Here is a 15,128-nt window from a genome sequence, read left to right as displayed (position 1 = left end):
ACCCTGATCTTATTCCAGAATTCTTGCACAGGTTAATGGAGAAAGAATAGGTTATTTGGATTTGGCTATCTCAGACTGATACACTGAGCAATGCTAGTGAGTTCATTCCATTCTATTTCACTGTTTGGTATATTATGCAGCTAGATATTTACTCTTTCTTTCACTCTTCCCCTTTCTCACTCTCTGTCTTTCTCGGCAGTTGTAGATGCATTTTTAAAAGCCCAAGGGTCCTATGCAATGCTGGAATGACCTTTATTTAAATGTATCCTGCACTACACATAGAACTCATTACAGTTGGTGTGGCAGTGGCCTCCTATACCCCCCAAAAAAAGCAATGTTCTGGCGTTTCTATTTATCTCACTTTTTTTCTTCATATGATTGCGAAATCCATCTCTATCTCTCTGTCACAATTTCTCCCTTTACCCATCATTCTTCTTGCTCTTTTTCTCCCTCTGTCATTTCAACCTCCAAGTTCTGAAGTCCCTAGTTACATGGCACGACTAATTATCTAGCCAGCTCTAATGAACTTCCAGCAGCAGTGGGAGGGAGACAGGGCTTCGGCAACACAAGGACTCTGCTTAAACACTGTCTGGCTTTTAGCATTTTAGCATTCTGCTCAGACTGGCTGCCATAACAGAGCTTTTGGGTCTTCAGCGTGAATTATTACTCGTTGTGTTGCTCTCACGAGCTTTGAAAGAAAGAGCGGGTCTGAGTCATGCTTGGAAAGCAACGATATTCATTACACTGTTTGCAACGTGTCAGATTGCCTGAACATACATGGTTATTATCTTGTTTCAAAGGGGGTATGACCAAAAGAAAATTGAGAACAACTGCTGTAATGCCAATCATATTTTCAATGTACTGTTTTTCAGTAAATATCAGCCATTTTTTCCCATGATTTACAGTGTATAAAAAAAGAATCATCTTAACATAGACTGACAGCAAAAACTGATGTAATTCTATAGGGAGAGTTTAAAGATGCAATGGGGAGTCTAAGCCAAATATTAAAGTTGTCTATGGGAAGTGGCAAGAAAACGATTTGCGATCAAGCCCTCCATTGTAAATAACACTAAATACAGTCCGCTCAAAACATCCTTTAATATCTTACGTTTAGCTAGAAAGTAGTTTTGTGTAAAGTCTGATCCATTCTGACAATTAACTATCCATTCTGACAGGAATCAAGTCTCATAGTAAATAAGAATTGACGTAAATATAGTGATTGAATAGTTTCCCTTGGCGTGAGCCCCATCCCACGGTTCAGCGCTCGGATTCTCGATGAACTGTCAGAAACTGCCGGAAGGTGATGCCAGCAGGGGAGAGGAGGTTACCCCTTACAGCAGGACGGAACCTAAACTGGTGGTGTTGGGGTTGTGGGGGTTGAAAACAAACAGCAGCATAACGAGCGATGGCCATCAGCTGTGTAAAGCATTTAGACCATTTTAAGGATGTAAACAATAAGAAAGGAATTAGAACGCAACGGACCCTGAAGCATTTCTGGTATCAACACCTGATCTTTTACATTAAGCTCTGAGTTAACATATTTTATATACTACTCCAGCTACTCTGAGCACAGATATTGTTGACTTTTGTGTGACAAACTGCTTGTTATGCTCAAAGCGTCTGCTAAATTACTAAATGTAAATGACTTGCGCAGTTTCATTATAATGGGAGCAATCTATAGTCACTTTTCAAACTTACAATTAGTTGGCATAAATGTCGTTTACCTACCAGACATAAGATGTGTACTACAGTTTTTAATACTGCAAGTATCCAGCCGTCTTGCTTCGCTGCTGCGTTTCATGCGTCCATTTGTGGTTGCTTTTTTGGAGATCTAAACTCTTTCATTTCTGTTAATTCCAGGCATCCAGAGATCATCCAGCCGCCGAATAACATGGTCCACATTTTAATAATGACATTTTATTACAATCGTATTAACGTCATTTAATCGTGATAAAGTCACCATGAATGTTACTTTGAATGAGTTTGACAACAAGAAGGAAATGTTCAAGGGACAAAGATGTCAATTCCTTAAACCGACAAACAGTCCTTAAAATGGTCTATAAAGCAGCGCTTGGAATATAATTGAATAAGATGCCTGAATTAAATGAATGACGTAATGCCACTGTGAGTCTTCCTAACAGAACTACCGCTTACGCTTCCATTTCTAATAATATAAATTGTCGATTGTCGAAATTGTGTTTAAATTGCTAAAATGTGTGAAGATTCTATGAAAAGAACTGATGTCACTCCAAAGGAAATAAGTGTAGACAAGTATTTTTTTATTTTTTATTTTTTATTTCTTGTTATAAAAAAATACCTGTAAAAAACAAATATATACATAATATCAACAGTCCGGTTTGCCTATATGCACTATTTGACTTCTCAAATATTTCACAAGCGCTAATGTGAACAGACTTGGCTACGGGCATCGGATAATTACACTTGATCAATATGTCTACGAGTATACGAGTTTTAAACTGTTGTCGTGGTGCTTTTGTGATAGTTTGGCTGTCTGTTTCAGAAAACAAACTCATTAAATGCCTGAAAAGACTGTTTGAGTTGCTTTTTGTGTGAATGAAAACCACATCTGCACCTAATCAGCAGACATGGCTGCATGCATGGGAAGATCACGTTTAGATATCATGGCTGTATATATACAAGCTGTGAACTGTTATCGTGGTACCTTGGTAACAATTAGGCTCTTTGTTACATAAAATAAACATATTATGTGCTTGAAAAGACTCTTTGATTTGAGCTGTTTGTTTGACAAATGACAACCGTTACTAATGTAAACAAATGGCAGCATGCATCGGAGGAAAATCACGTTTGATGTATTGACTGTGTGTATACGAGCTGTAAACTATTTATCGTGGTACTTTGGTGACGAGTTGGATGTATGCATATAAAATAAACTAATTCTGTTGTTTAAAAGACTGTATGAGTAACCGTTTGAGCGAATATAAACTACAGACGCTTGACCAGAGTAGCCTGTGTTGGTGCGAAAGCCGATTTGAATCTGGTATCTTGTAACGTAAGTGGCTGTTGCAGAAACACATATGTGTGACGCTACTATGCGAGCCCCAGTTATTAACCATCACATATGTGTGACAGTATGTATGAAAGGGTTAAGCATGACTTTAGTCACTTTTCCACCATCGGGCCGAATAGTTCCGAGCACGGTATGAAACGGTTACAGTAGCATTTCCACTTGAACATGGTTCAGCACAGCACTATTATAAAATGTTCTCGGACCGGAATTCTTGGCACAGTGAGCTAACCATACTCAACTTTGCTGGTGGAATGGCTTTAGTGGCGACTCACAATTGTCAATTTGCCAATGTCAAGGTAGCACTTTTAGCTCTTTCTTGCTTTCCAAGTTCATTAATATTTGGGTGATGTTTATTAAAAATAGTGTATGTTTAGTCTATATTTAGTGTATGCTAAATTATTTTATGATGATGGTTTAACTAGTATTGTAGCCTACATTTATTTCGTCAGGGAAGTATATTACTAGCTCATTAAATCTCAAAATGTATCAATATATTCTCATAAACTATTTTCATGTAATACTTACTGTATATAATATTTTGTCAATAAATATTATTTTTAGCTAGTTTGAAAATGTTTACTTTCTGTTTGTTTGTGTCTGGTAGTAAACACAAGCCCTCGGCAAATGACGGTAAACCTCTCACCTTTTTTCTCTTTGCTTTCCTTTTTGCGACAAGGGCTGTGTCTTTCCTGTGTATTAGCAGCATAGAACCAGAGAAAAAAGCAGTCCTAAAATCTTGAACATGTAATCATCTTCCATAGCACACTTGCTCCAATGTTTACCTCTCACGTAGTTGCCAATGGACAGATCTGTGACGTACATTCTCCTGATTTCACCACACCACAGTGGAAAAAGAAACCGTTACCACGTTTCGCAATGAGAAGTGTGCGGCCCGATGGTAGAAAAGCACCTTTTGTTTCCAGGCAATAAAAAAATCTGTGAACTCCGACTCCCAGAAATATTATTTCAGGAAATCTGATTGGAGCTTAGGATTCTCTTAAGTGCTTAAGTGTTTTGTGTGCAATATGCATCAGACAGTTAGTAAATCCAGAGTAGTCCGTGGGTGTGCCAATTGAGGCTAAGACTAGGTAGAAACCAATTTCAGACATGAAGCACATAACGAGAGAATTAGGAACCAGACTACCAGACTACTATGCTAACAAAGTCCAGTCCTCACCAATTGACTGTCATTATCTTATATCTTCATGAGAAGTCTTAGAAAAGTCTCAAGTAGTGATTTATGGCAAGGCCTTGTTCTTGAGTACATACTCACTGGGAAGTGTCCTTACCAGCTCTCATCTCCTCAAAGCTCTCTTTGATTTTCCTGCGGCAGACAGCAGCCAGCGCGATAAGCAGTCCCAGCAAACACACAGCCAAACCAATGGTCACCCACAAAGCCACTGGTGGGAAAACCAGATTCTGGGCTGCAGACAGAGAAGAAGAGAAAACGAGAAAGTATTAAAATGATGCCATATTTTCTGTCATTATTTTTCCAGCCCTACTACCGCCATCATCATCATTACCTTCATTAGCATACACAGCAACACCATTACCGAATATACCAAACAACAAACTCTTCATCACACTATGATTTAATTTAAATAACAGTGCTCTCATTGTCCACACTCTGAATGGCTCAGGTGATTAAAAGAGGAGAGGTGAGATTAAAAGGGTTTTTATAGTATTTTAAGGATACCGTGTAAACTGCATCTTAGCCTGAAGTCTGAAGCTTCAGTCTGATCCCATCCTTCCTTTAGGGGCCCCTTGGAATTTCCTCTCGGTATGGTGCATCATAAAACTAGCACAGTTCTGAGGCTCACTGCGATTTCTTTCCTCTTTACAGGCTCCCAGATGATTATCTAAAGACTGTTATGTTGTCACAACACTATTTTTTTTATTTTGTTTAATTTTTTATCAAGACTAGAAGGCTGCTCTCTTTTCAGCTCTCCATGTGGATAACTGTCCATCAGCCTGTATGGTACAAACACACCACCCCTGAGACATTTCAGCCTCAATATGAGAGGCAGGGTCTGGGCGGGTGAGGAAAGTAAACTGGTCAGTGATACAAAGAGAGATATTACAGGCTCCAAATTTCCCCAGAGTATTAATGTGAAGGAGGGAGAGTGAGAGAAAGAGCTAAATAGCACTAAGACTGCCTGGCAGTGCAAACACAATATGGTGGTGCTCAATCCACCTAGATAATTGAAAAACAAAGTAAAAAATAAATAAATAAATGAGCTTGTGTATGGTGGGAAAATGACAAATCACCTGGAGCATTCGAGCTAGGGCTCGAAGGACGGAAATGATAACACTGAGCCAAAAAGAGGTCAGGATGCATCACGGATCGTTTTGTGGAGAGAATAGTTGACTATAAAAGAAGCATCCCTGTAATTTGCACTGTAAGAAAAGAGTAAAAAAAAAAATTGCTGCCACACTATAGGGTATAAAAATAGTTGTCTCATTAAAGAAAAAAAAGGGTTTTAGCAATCATTATTTATTGCACAGAGGTTGCTCATTTATAACTTCAGAGACTAAATGGATGTTTAATTTAAGTATCAACTTAGTCTCAGAAGTTTCTCCTAACATATTTTAGAATATACAAACAGACTGTTATGACTGTTGTCATACAGATACAAAATAGAGATATTAAATTAATACTGATAGCATGCGACATATAATTTGGTCTTGAAAAATCTGTTGAGAAATGTTTATATGAGTTTATATTGAATTCTCTGAATTCTGATTGCATACTTTGGTATTGGCAAATTAAAGCACAGTTTGAGATATTGTTGAGATCTTTTCTGAAACTCTAGAGGAGACACTGGGGTGAGATTGTTGGGTCTTTTTTTGAATCTGAAAAGTAGGAGACTTCAGCAAAAGTCTCAATTTGCTCTCCATGTTATTCATTGCTGTCTAAGAGAAAAAAATTGAGACTGATAGAGCATGATGCTAGCTATGTCAAAGTCATGGCAAGGGGTTAAATTGGGGGAGCAGTCTAAAAAAATATTTTTTTAATAAGGAGAAAGAAAATGGAAGTTTATTCATCACTTTATTCTATTTTCTACAGGCAGGCTCCAGTTCAGTTGTTGTTGTTTTTTTTGTGTTGTTTTTTTTTTTTTTTTTTTGTATTTTGTTTTTGCTGATAGGGTTCCTCCATCTTAAAAATCCCAATATAACCCTTGGTCGTGGGTATTTTCAGGAAACACACTGTGGCGGCGTGAGCAAGAGACAAGACACAGTGGGTGTGGCGTCAAGCCTCAGAGAGGCATTTATTGGAAATAATAATAAAAATAACATGTCCATAAAAGGGGGAAATAAAGTGTCCAGGGGGTGAATAGTGTTCATAACAAAGGGGGAAATCTGGCATCCTTGCGGTGAGACGGGGCTCAGTGAAGGGCGGGGTAGTGTCCATGGAACTGCCCAGGCATGAGCTGGGTCCATCGGCCACTCACACTCCCCTCCAGGGTCCACGGCGCGAGGGGCGGCGGCGTCCTTGGAGGCCTGACTTCCAAGGCCCGTGGCAGGTGAGAGGGGAAGGCGGCCCGGCCTCTAGCCCGTCGGCCGCGACGTGAGCTGTTCTCCCCCAGCGACTCATTTAATCCGTCCGGGGGTCCGAGGAGCGGGTCTGGCGGCACATCCACTCATCCGAACCCTCCCAGCTCTGGTCCTGGGTGTGCAAGGATGCCAGTGTGTGCACACATGGAGATTTGAAGCCAGCTTACCGAGAAGAGGTGCGCTCTGCGTTTTAAAGACAGCAGTGTTGAAGCATTATTCACATCAGGTGTGCTTCATCCACCGCTGTCAGGATGAGGCTTATTAATTATGCACCTCTTCTCGCTCTCCTGCCCAACTCCCATCGTGAGCCTGGCTGAAGGGTAGCCCTAAGAGGCAGGGCGACGATGACGAGATGGAGGGGCGGATCATTCCGCCACAACACATACTGATAAAAAGTGTAGCTTGAATTCAAGGTGCTATGGATAAAATTATCTGCCAAATGCAGAAATAATTATACAGATGTTCCATCTCCAAAAGCTGTTTAAAGATGCAGATGCAGAATACAAAAATCCATTTCTGTTTCAGCTCACATACTAGAACTGTCTGCACAACTCAAATAAATTATTTTAAATAACTTTTATTATGCCAATAAGAAAAAATTAGATGCAACCAGTAACTAAACATTTGGAGCCGGCGTTGGAGAGGCCTCTGTTATTTTATTTGATTTATTTTACAGCGAGTATGCCCAGTGTATGTTTGTATGAACAAAACACAAATAAAATGTTCATTTACAGGGGAAATAACAGATTTGGCTGGCAGCGTTGTGTCTCCTCATTAGCTGGTTTTCAACAGCAGGGTTCAGTATATGCCACGGTGAGCCGGTACACAACAGATGCTTTTAGGCCCATGTGTACAAGCCTGTTGTGTTTCCAACTGAAACCGTTTCACAGTATTACCCTGCATTTGATGAGCCATGAGCAGATGACTCTAGTTTCGCAAAAATATCACACATTCCACTTTGTTATTTCAAGCTGTCATTTTTTGGTAAATGGGAAACAAATGGACATGGATGTGAATTTTTTCTTTTTTCAACATCGAGATTAAAGGTTAAAATGTATATATTATGGAAGTGTAAGTTTTTAGATGTTGCAACTCTAATATTTCTTTGAAATTTTTCCACCACTTTTACTGTAATCAAACTTTTGATTTCACTTTTATTTCAATATCGGTGTGCATGTGCATAGTCTCTCAATTAATATGACGCCATAAAAACGGCATGCACAATAATTAGAATTGTATGCACAATAATAATTATTATTATTTGAAAAAATGCTCTTGAAGTAGCTTCAGATGGCGTTTAGCATGTTAAAACAGAGGCCAGTTTAAGATTACACCTCTGTACATTAATTGACATTTGCTAAAATTCTTCCATTATAAAAAAAAAAAAAAAAAAAAAAAAAAAAATGCTTTGGGGAAAGGGGCTTTAATTCGTTCATTAGGCTTCATTCAGAAATTCAGCATATTATTATCAAAAATGACTTTTAGAAACTGTGTTTTAATTATGAAAAAAAAAAAAAATTAATTAAATGTAGAAGCAGTGAAAGTGAATATTATGAAATATTTTAAACACTAAATGCTGTTTGTTCATGAATTATTACAAAAATAAATGGTTATGTTTTAATTATTGGTTTAAATAATTATTTATTGATTTAATTATTTCATTTTGAGTACTTTGGTCCTCCATATTTAAGTCTCTTGATTTAATTTGTCTAAATGTACTTATAAAATATTGTTTAATGACATTGTATGTAAAGCAAAACATAGCCTCATACAGAATCTTTTTCTCAAGATTGTCCTGGAAATGTAACAGGCTAGTTGTGCTTGTCTAAAAATCAGCTTTGTAGACATTTTACTTGAGGAAACTTTTGGACACAGTTTAAATGAACTACCATATTTATCTATGAATACAACTGAGACAAGTGTAATCTTTTAACCAATAGACCTCTTTGATATAATGACAGATGCTTATTTAATTTGATTTTAACAAAATAATTATAATTTAATTACGTTCTTGGGGATTATTGCTGGGGATATGATTTTTGTATTATTACGTTTACATTTACATTTATTCATTTGGCAGACGCTTTTATCCAAAGCGACTTACAATTATTATGTCTTATGCTGAAAATTAACAAGCAAAATAAACACAGTCCTCTCTTAATATTTGACGGATTAAAGACAACACTTCTTGCAACTATGCTGCAGTTCAATTGATGGCTCTTGAACTTTCCAACTGCTACGTGGGCAACTATGAAATAATAAGCATTAAACAAAATATCAGAATCTGCCTTGGAACCAAAATAGGCCCACGATAAAAATAGACTGCACATTTTCCTTGCCACAAATGTGAAGAGCAGTAATTGTGTATGCTTAAAAATCAATACGACAGCTAGTACTATATTAATGTCTTTGAGTGCTTTCCATGTAAGTATCAGTTCAAACATACCATGTTCCAAAAAAAGTCAATAACATAGCAAAGCACTGTGAGAAGAAATCAGTTTATTTCCCCCGGTAACTCATAGACATGTACAAAGATGATATGGACTAGCCAGCATAACTGACAGAGAATGTATCGATGTATTGATGTAGTGAGGTCTCACAGAAAAAGAGATAGAGAGGAGAAAGGAGACAAGTCCCTTGAACAGAACAAAAATGAGATTTGTTGTAATTTGTAGAAGTGCAGCCAAAGTCTCTCAGCTGCTAAAGAGAAGGTGTGAACATGGAAAAGTGTTGGACTAATGCTGAGGACATACTACACACTACCCAATATGTTTAAAAACATCTTCTATAGATTAATAAGACCGATGATTAAATAAGTTTCTATTTATTTCTTTATTTTTGGTTTGTAAGGACAGTGCTGATTTTCGGCATTGGGAAAGTATGGCGTGGTCTTCCATAAAGACCCCAAGGAGACCATTCAGTCTTGCCCTGGTGTTCATTAGGAAAGTTCAGAGAAAGTTTAAGTCTTAGAACACTATTTCTCACACAGAAGTTTCTGAAATGAAAAGTGCAATCAAACTGCACTGTGGCTCAACTAGAGCATTGTACTTGTCAATACTAGGGTTGCAACGGTATGAGATTTCCACGGTACGATAACCATCTCAGAAAATATCACAGTTTCACGGTATCAAGGTATACGGTATTACACAATTATTATTATCTGTTACAATGACCCTTAAAGGAGTGAAAACGGAAGGTTTTTTTTTTTTTTTGGTTGAACAAATGCTTTATTATAATTGAAACTTGAAACCATTTTTTTTAATGGAAGTATGTGTAAAAAAAAAAGTCTCCCTTTTTGAAAATAAAATAAATAGAATAAATAAGAAAACTAACAGAATTATAATAATAAACCAAATTATAAACATGATTAAAAAAATAGCATGTAACTATAACATGTTATATAACTAAAGCATGTTAGTTTACATGTTAGCATAGCATGTTAAATTAACTACTAAATTAAAAATAACATCAGCTGTGTGAGCTTTTAAAGTAATGTCCTATGATTATTAACAGTTAACATATACTGTAGGTGCGTGACAGCGCAGCCAGACTGCTCCTGTCTGTCCCTTTAACTCAGTGGTTCTCAACTGGTTTTACTTCAGGACCAGATTTTACATTGGAAATCAAGTGGCGACCCACCATAGTAAAAATGTAACCTGTATTTAATGTATCCTGGGTCGCATTTCCTTTTATGTTGCATAGTTTTGTTCATGGTTTTCAAGTACAAGGACATGCATCAAGTGACATTATTTTTGTTGTTGACGTCAACAACAAAAGCGACAGGAAGTTTTCTCTCCCCCTTTTAAAAATTGAAGAGCATATTTACTTATATGAGCCCATTATTATCCCGTTTGTTTCCTAATTTCAAACATAATTCAAACAGAACATACATATTACACAGGAGGAAAGGCTCCTCATTACCATGGTTAGGTCAGTATAGCTAGTCTTAAATAATAGTAATAATAATAACAAATTATAGTATTTATGAAAAAATAAGTACTAGCTGAAACACATCTTGAAACTTTAACTACAACTGCCACTGTTGATATAAAATGATGTCTTATAGATTCTACCTTTAGATTATGTCATATGAAACTATAACATTTCGTCAAAATATAACTGATGTAAAATCATGAAACAATTTTGTAAAGGTGGTGAAAAAAAAAATAGCGCAGTGTTGCTCTTTTCCTCCTCAGTGCTGTTTGGCATGTCAGGGCTGCCTACTGTTTGAGAGGTTCGACTTGACTTCCTCCATAATGCTTTAAACTAGAAAAGTCTCACTAGAATTGAAATTGGTCATATCAGTTTTGAGGTCTTCGCTCCACAATATCGAGGAAAGCCCGGTTGTTGCACGTGCATGCCAGAGAGAAGAGCAGATCATGATCGCGATCTGGTTCAGTTACACTCGTGTGAAAGTGCAGATGAGAATCCTTTAGCTGATTGCGAGATTATCATTAGATGTTACTCTGCAGTCCTAAATAGGCTATCACTTGAGCGGCCGCCGAAATATCTTCAATGGGAGAACCATGGCATTAACTGCCTGTCTTTCCCTGCTGCTGAATAGACCTGCCACACAATTTTGGGTCGCGACCCACCAGTTGAGATACACTGCTTTAACTCACACACACACTGCTTTAACTCGCACACACACTCACTTATGTCATACTCGCTTCTCTCTGACATTTTCTCTGCTGCATGTGTGTGTGGCGCAAGTTGACGAGTCTGACAGACAGCTGAGGAGGAAAGGAGATGTGCACGCGCAGGTGAGATGCTCCGTCCGGTTGCATTTTTTTTCTCAATACCGTAGATAAGCAAATGTACATGGTATGAAAACCGTCAATTTTCATATCGGGAGAATGACATTTTTCATTTTTAAATGAAAAAAATTACTGGGAGACAATTTAACTCACCACTAAGTATACATTTAGTGTTTATTTGTTGGTTGACCAGTGGTAGGCGGGAAGAGTGTTTGAGAAACCCGTTTGAAACAGTCATTATTTTTGCAATTCCGTTTGGTGCTGCTAATTACAAAGAAATTGCACACTTTACCTTTAAAATACAATTTTATCTATACATGAACTCTTATTTAATCCAAATAATTGAATTCCCTTAATCCCATTCTCTCTCACTCTCTCTCTCTCTTTGTATCTCTTTGACTAGGTGAAGCTGGCCTGATGAAGATAAATGTTGTAAAAGTCTGCCATTTCAGCGCTGTTGTCCCTAAAGGCCTGTAGGCTCATATTTCTCTCTTACTATGGTTTGATGATGTGATTTTGTTTCACTCTATTATAGATATATCCCAAAATGTCTCTCATCACCCATCATCTTCCTCACCTTCCTCTGATGCCTTTATTCATCTCTTTTACCTCTTGCTCTGTTTTTCAGTTGCCAAAGACAGACAAGGAAATACATCTTGGCTCTTATCATTAAGATGATTTCAAGTGCCTGAATTCTGTGGGTCAGGTGCAAGTAGGCCTGCCTTGTATCCATTTCATGTTAAACAGCATGTTCCAGTAGTGAAATTTGCTCACAAAACAGGCAAAAGTGTTTATTATACAGCATGAAACTCAATTACCAGAAATTTTTTTAATAAATAAATAAATAAAGCACTTCCCACAAATACTGTACATTACTTTTAAATGCATTATAGAAACAAATCCCATGTTTTTTTTTGTTTTGTTTTTTTTTTTTTTGCTGTGAGAAAGATGTGTTAGAAAACATATTACATACCATAAAAGTAACCTAGCATGATAGCTTTATTCAGGCTAAATTTGTAACCCTGTTACTTGCAACCATGATACCTATTCTGGGATATTTTTTAATTGTGACTTATGTAATGTTAATTGGTATATAATGACCAAATAAAGTCAGTTTTTTTTTCTTCCCTTTTCTCCCCAATCTGGAATGCCCAATTCCCATTGCGCTCTATGTCCTCGTTGTGGTGTAGTGACTCGGTTAGGTCACCTAACCCTAACCCTAACCGCCATGAATGTATGATAGGCATACGGTGTCTTATTCATTGTGAAACTGTGTTTTCTTAATGGCATGAATTGCACTGAAGGCCTAGACTTAAAATGCATGGGCCGCGGCTGGTTTAGTGTGACCCCCTTTAGGCAGACGATCAACATTTTCATACAAAAAAAATGTTGCCTTACTTTGCCTTACTTTGTACGCTATTTGTGGAGCCTCTTATCGTGTCCCATGGCAACCAAGGGAGTTCCAAGCCCCGCCTCTCCACTCGTGGGTCAGGCCTAACATACTAGTTCCACTTTTGCAGGATTTTCTACTGTTGCTCTCCTTTCATCTCCTGGAATAAAGAGTTCAAACACCTCCCCGGCCTAACCTCTCTTCTCCTCTCCTGATACCACTGATCAAAGCTATCACTCTCTCCTTTTACCTGTGACAGAGACAGTCACCCCAACACAATTGAGAGGCCATGTGGAGAAGAAAGGACTTAGGAGGAGTGTGTCCAGATGAGCCTGTGGGCTACTGATGCTCACAGTGAAAAGAAGGAACATGGAACTTGGCTAAGGGGTACTTTCCTCCAGGCTGAGCACAGATGGGGCAAATACAAACGGAGCAGGGAAGAAGACAGGCTAGTATGAGACAGCACAGGTGAGGGAGGTGAGTAGCGATGGTGAGTGTTTAGTGAGTGACCAAAGACAAAAGAGTTAAAAACAGGAATGGGGAAGTTGAATTTGTACTGAGCACTGGTGTGAAGGGCTTAGGGGTATTTGTTGGGTCACTACTAAACTCAGCCTCAGACAGCCCATGTACTAACCAATCCATATTGCACGTAAAACTGGAAAATGCTGTCTTGATCTACTAATCCGAAAGCCTGGTTTGATGGAACTTCTGTGAGTAAAAGCACACAGAGCTTTTTATCAGTCCGTCCAGCAGACTCGTGTTTACAAGGTTCTGTGTTGATACAACGAGCACTTTTGAGAATGAAAACATTACTGTATTTGCCCAAGATTGCCAGGTTAGTGACATCAAGTCTTTTAAAGATATTCAGAGTATAAACGCATCTGTCTATTATTATGGTATAATATATTTCAGGTAACCTCGCCCCTAAACGGCACGTAATGACAAATCCTACTGTGATTGATTGCTTTATGTGTTAGACAGCTCTTCCTTTCTAAATGGGTGGTTCTTGGCCAGTTTAAACTACAATAATCTCCAGACCTTTTTCCACAGTCAAAGGTATGGCTATGTGAGACTAGGTCATGACAATACCCTGATCTAATATATGGATGCAACAAGATTTAAAGTCAGTCAGTATCTTCTTAAAGGTGAAGTGTGTAATTTCTGCATCACTATTGGCACCAAATGGAATGCAAAAATGTTTTTCAAACACGCAGCCCTGCTCTAAACTCACACCATTATTTATATATCTATATAGTATATACAGTTTTTAGTGTGTTGGCGAAATTCGATATATACTGTATGTTGATAATTGTTTGTGCTATTTGCTCAGAAATTACATGCAAGTTATTATAAGTTATAATAAATATTATTTATATGCACTAATACAGTAATAAAAAAGCAATATTTACCTACATGTATTTAAAATATTATTATTGATTTATTTTAATGAATGGGGTGTGCAAAAACTACAACTGCACTATTCACATATTTGATAACCTACTTGTTATTGTTATTTTTATAACCCAACAATTATGTATTGTTGTCCAGTTCATTTTATTATTATAATATAATACTGAATTATTATTTTTATTATTTGTTTATACAACAGTAATATTTTTCTGTCATACTTCACCTTCACCTTGAGCTTTAATTTTGATTTAAACTGCAGTTATTTTATTTTAAACTGCAGTGTCAGTGTGCCATGATCCTTCTCTGTCTGCCCTTCTGTCTTTGTCAGTTTTTCATCTGTGTAAGTTTGTTTTATGTATGAGCACATGGCTTAGGCTAATGTTTACGTTTGCTCTCCCTACTCCGCCCCCTCATTCTCCCTACTCCGCCCCCTCGTTCCCTCTGGCCTCACCCCTAGTATAGTCCTGGTTATGTTGATTGTCTTCACCTGTTTCCTCTTGTCTGTATATATTGTGCTCCTTTTCCTCTTTGGGTCCTCCTTCCTGCTTACATACCATGACACAGTGTACAGTATATTGTTTATCAAGATCCTCATTACAAAATATGGTGAAAAGCTGTCATGCCTCTATTTCTGTGATACTGTGTCACATTTTTAGATTTGTATTACAACTTTAAGGGGCTTAAAATGTTAAAATGAATGGGTGCACCTGCAGCACTTTGCCTTCACAACAATGCACTTAAACCTCTCCAAGACAACAGCATATCTGTGCATGAACAGAACCACGTGTAACCCGTCACCCCTTCGCTCAGCTTTCTGACCGGGGCCCCCCGATTTCTAGGGCCCCATGTAATTGCATGTTTTGCGTGGTGGTTCACACTTCTACTTTATTTAGCCTATGAAATAATTTAGATCAGAACATGGCTAGAAAAATGTGTTCATCATGGAAATGTTAGTGATTTTTAAGCT

At 37.7% G+C, this 15,128-nt stretch overlaps 1 protein-coding gene across 2 annotated transcripts in view; it reads right to left on the bottom strand.

Moving 5' to 3' along the window:
- The window catches only part of LOC127417188 (CD276 antigen-like), a 136,987-nt gene that overhangs the window by 51,636 nt on the left and 70,223 nt on the right, over positions 1 to 15,128 (bottom strand). For both annotated transcript variants that reach the window (XM_051657015.1, XM_051657016.1), the window contains exon 5: positions 4,339 to 4,473. In XM_051657015.1, coding sequence (XP_051512975.1) covers positions 4,339 to 4,473 — 135 coding nt within the window. The remainder of the gene's footprint in view (positions 1 to 4,338; positions 4,474 to 15,128) is intronic.

Source organism: Myxocyprinus asiaticus, chromosome 26, assembly GCF_019703515.2.
Source record: "Myxocyprinus asiaticus isolate MX2 ecotype Aquarium Trade chromosome 26, UBuf_Myxa_2, whole genome shotgun sequence".
In the NCBI taxonomy this organism is placed as follows: Eukaryota; Metazoa; Chordata; class Actinopteri; order Cypriniformes; family Catostomidae; genus Myxocyprinus; species Myxocyprinus asiaticus.
This window is presented reverse-complemented; position numbering and strand designations above follow the sequence as displayed.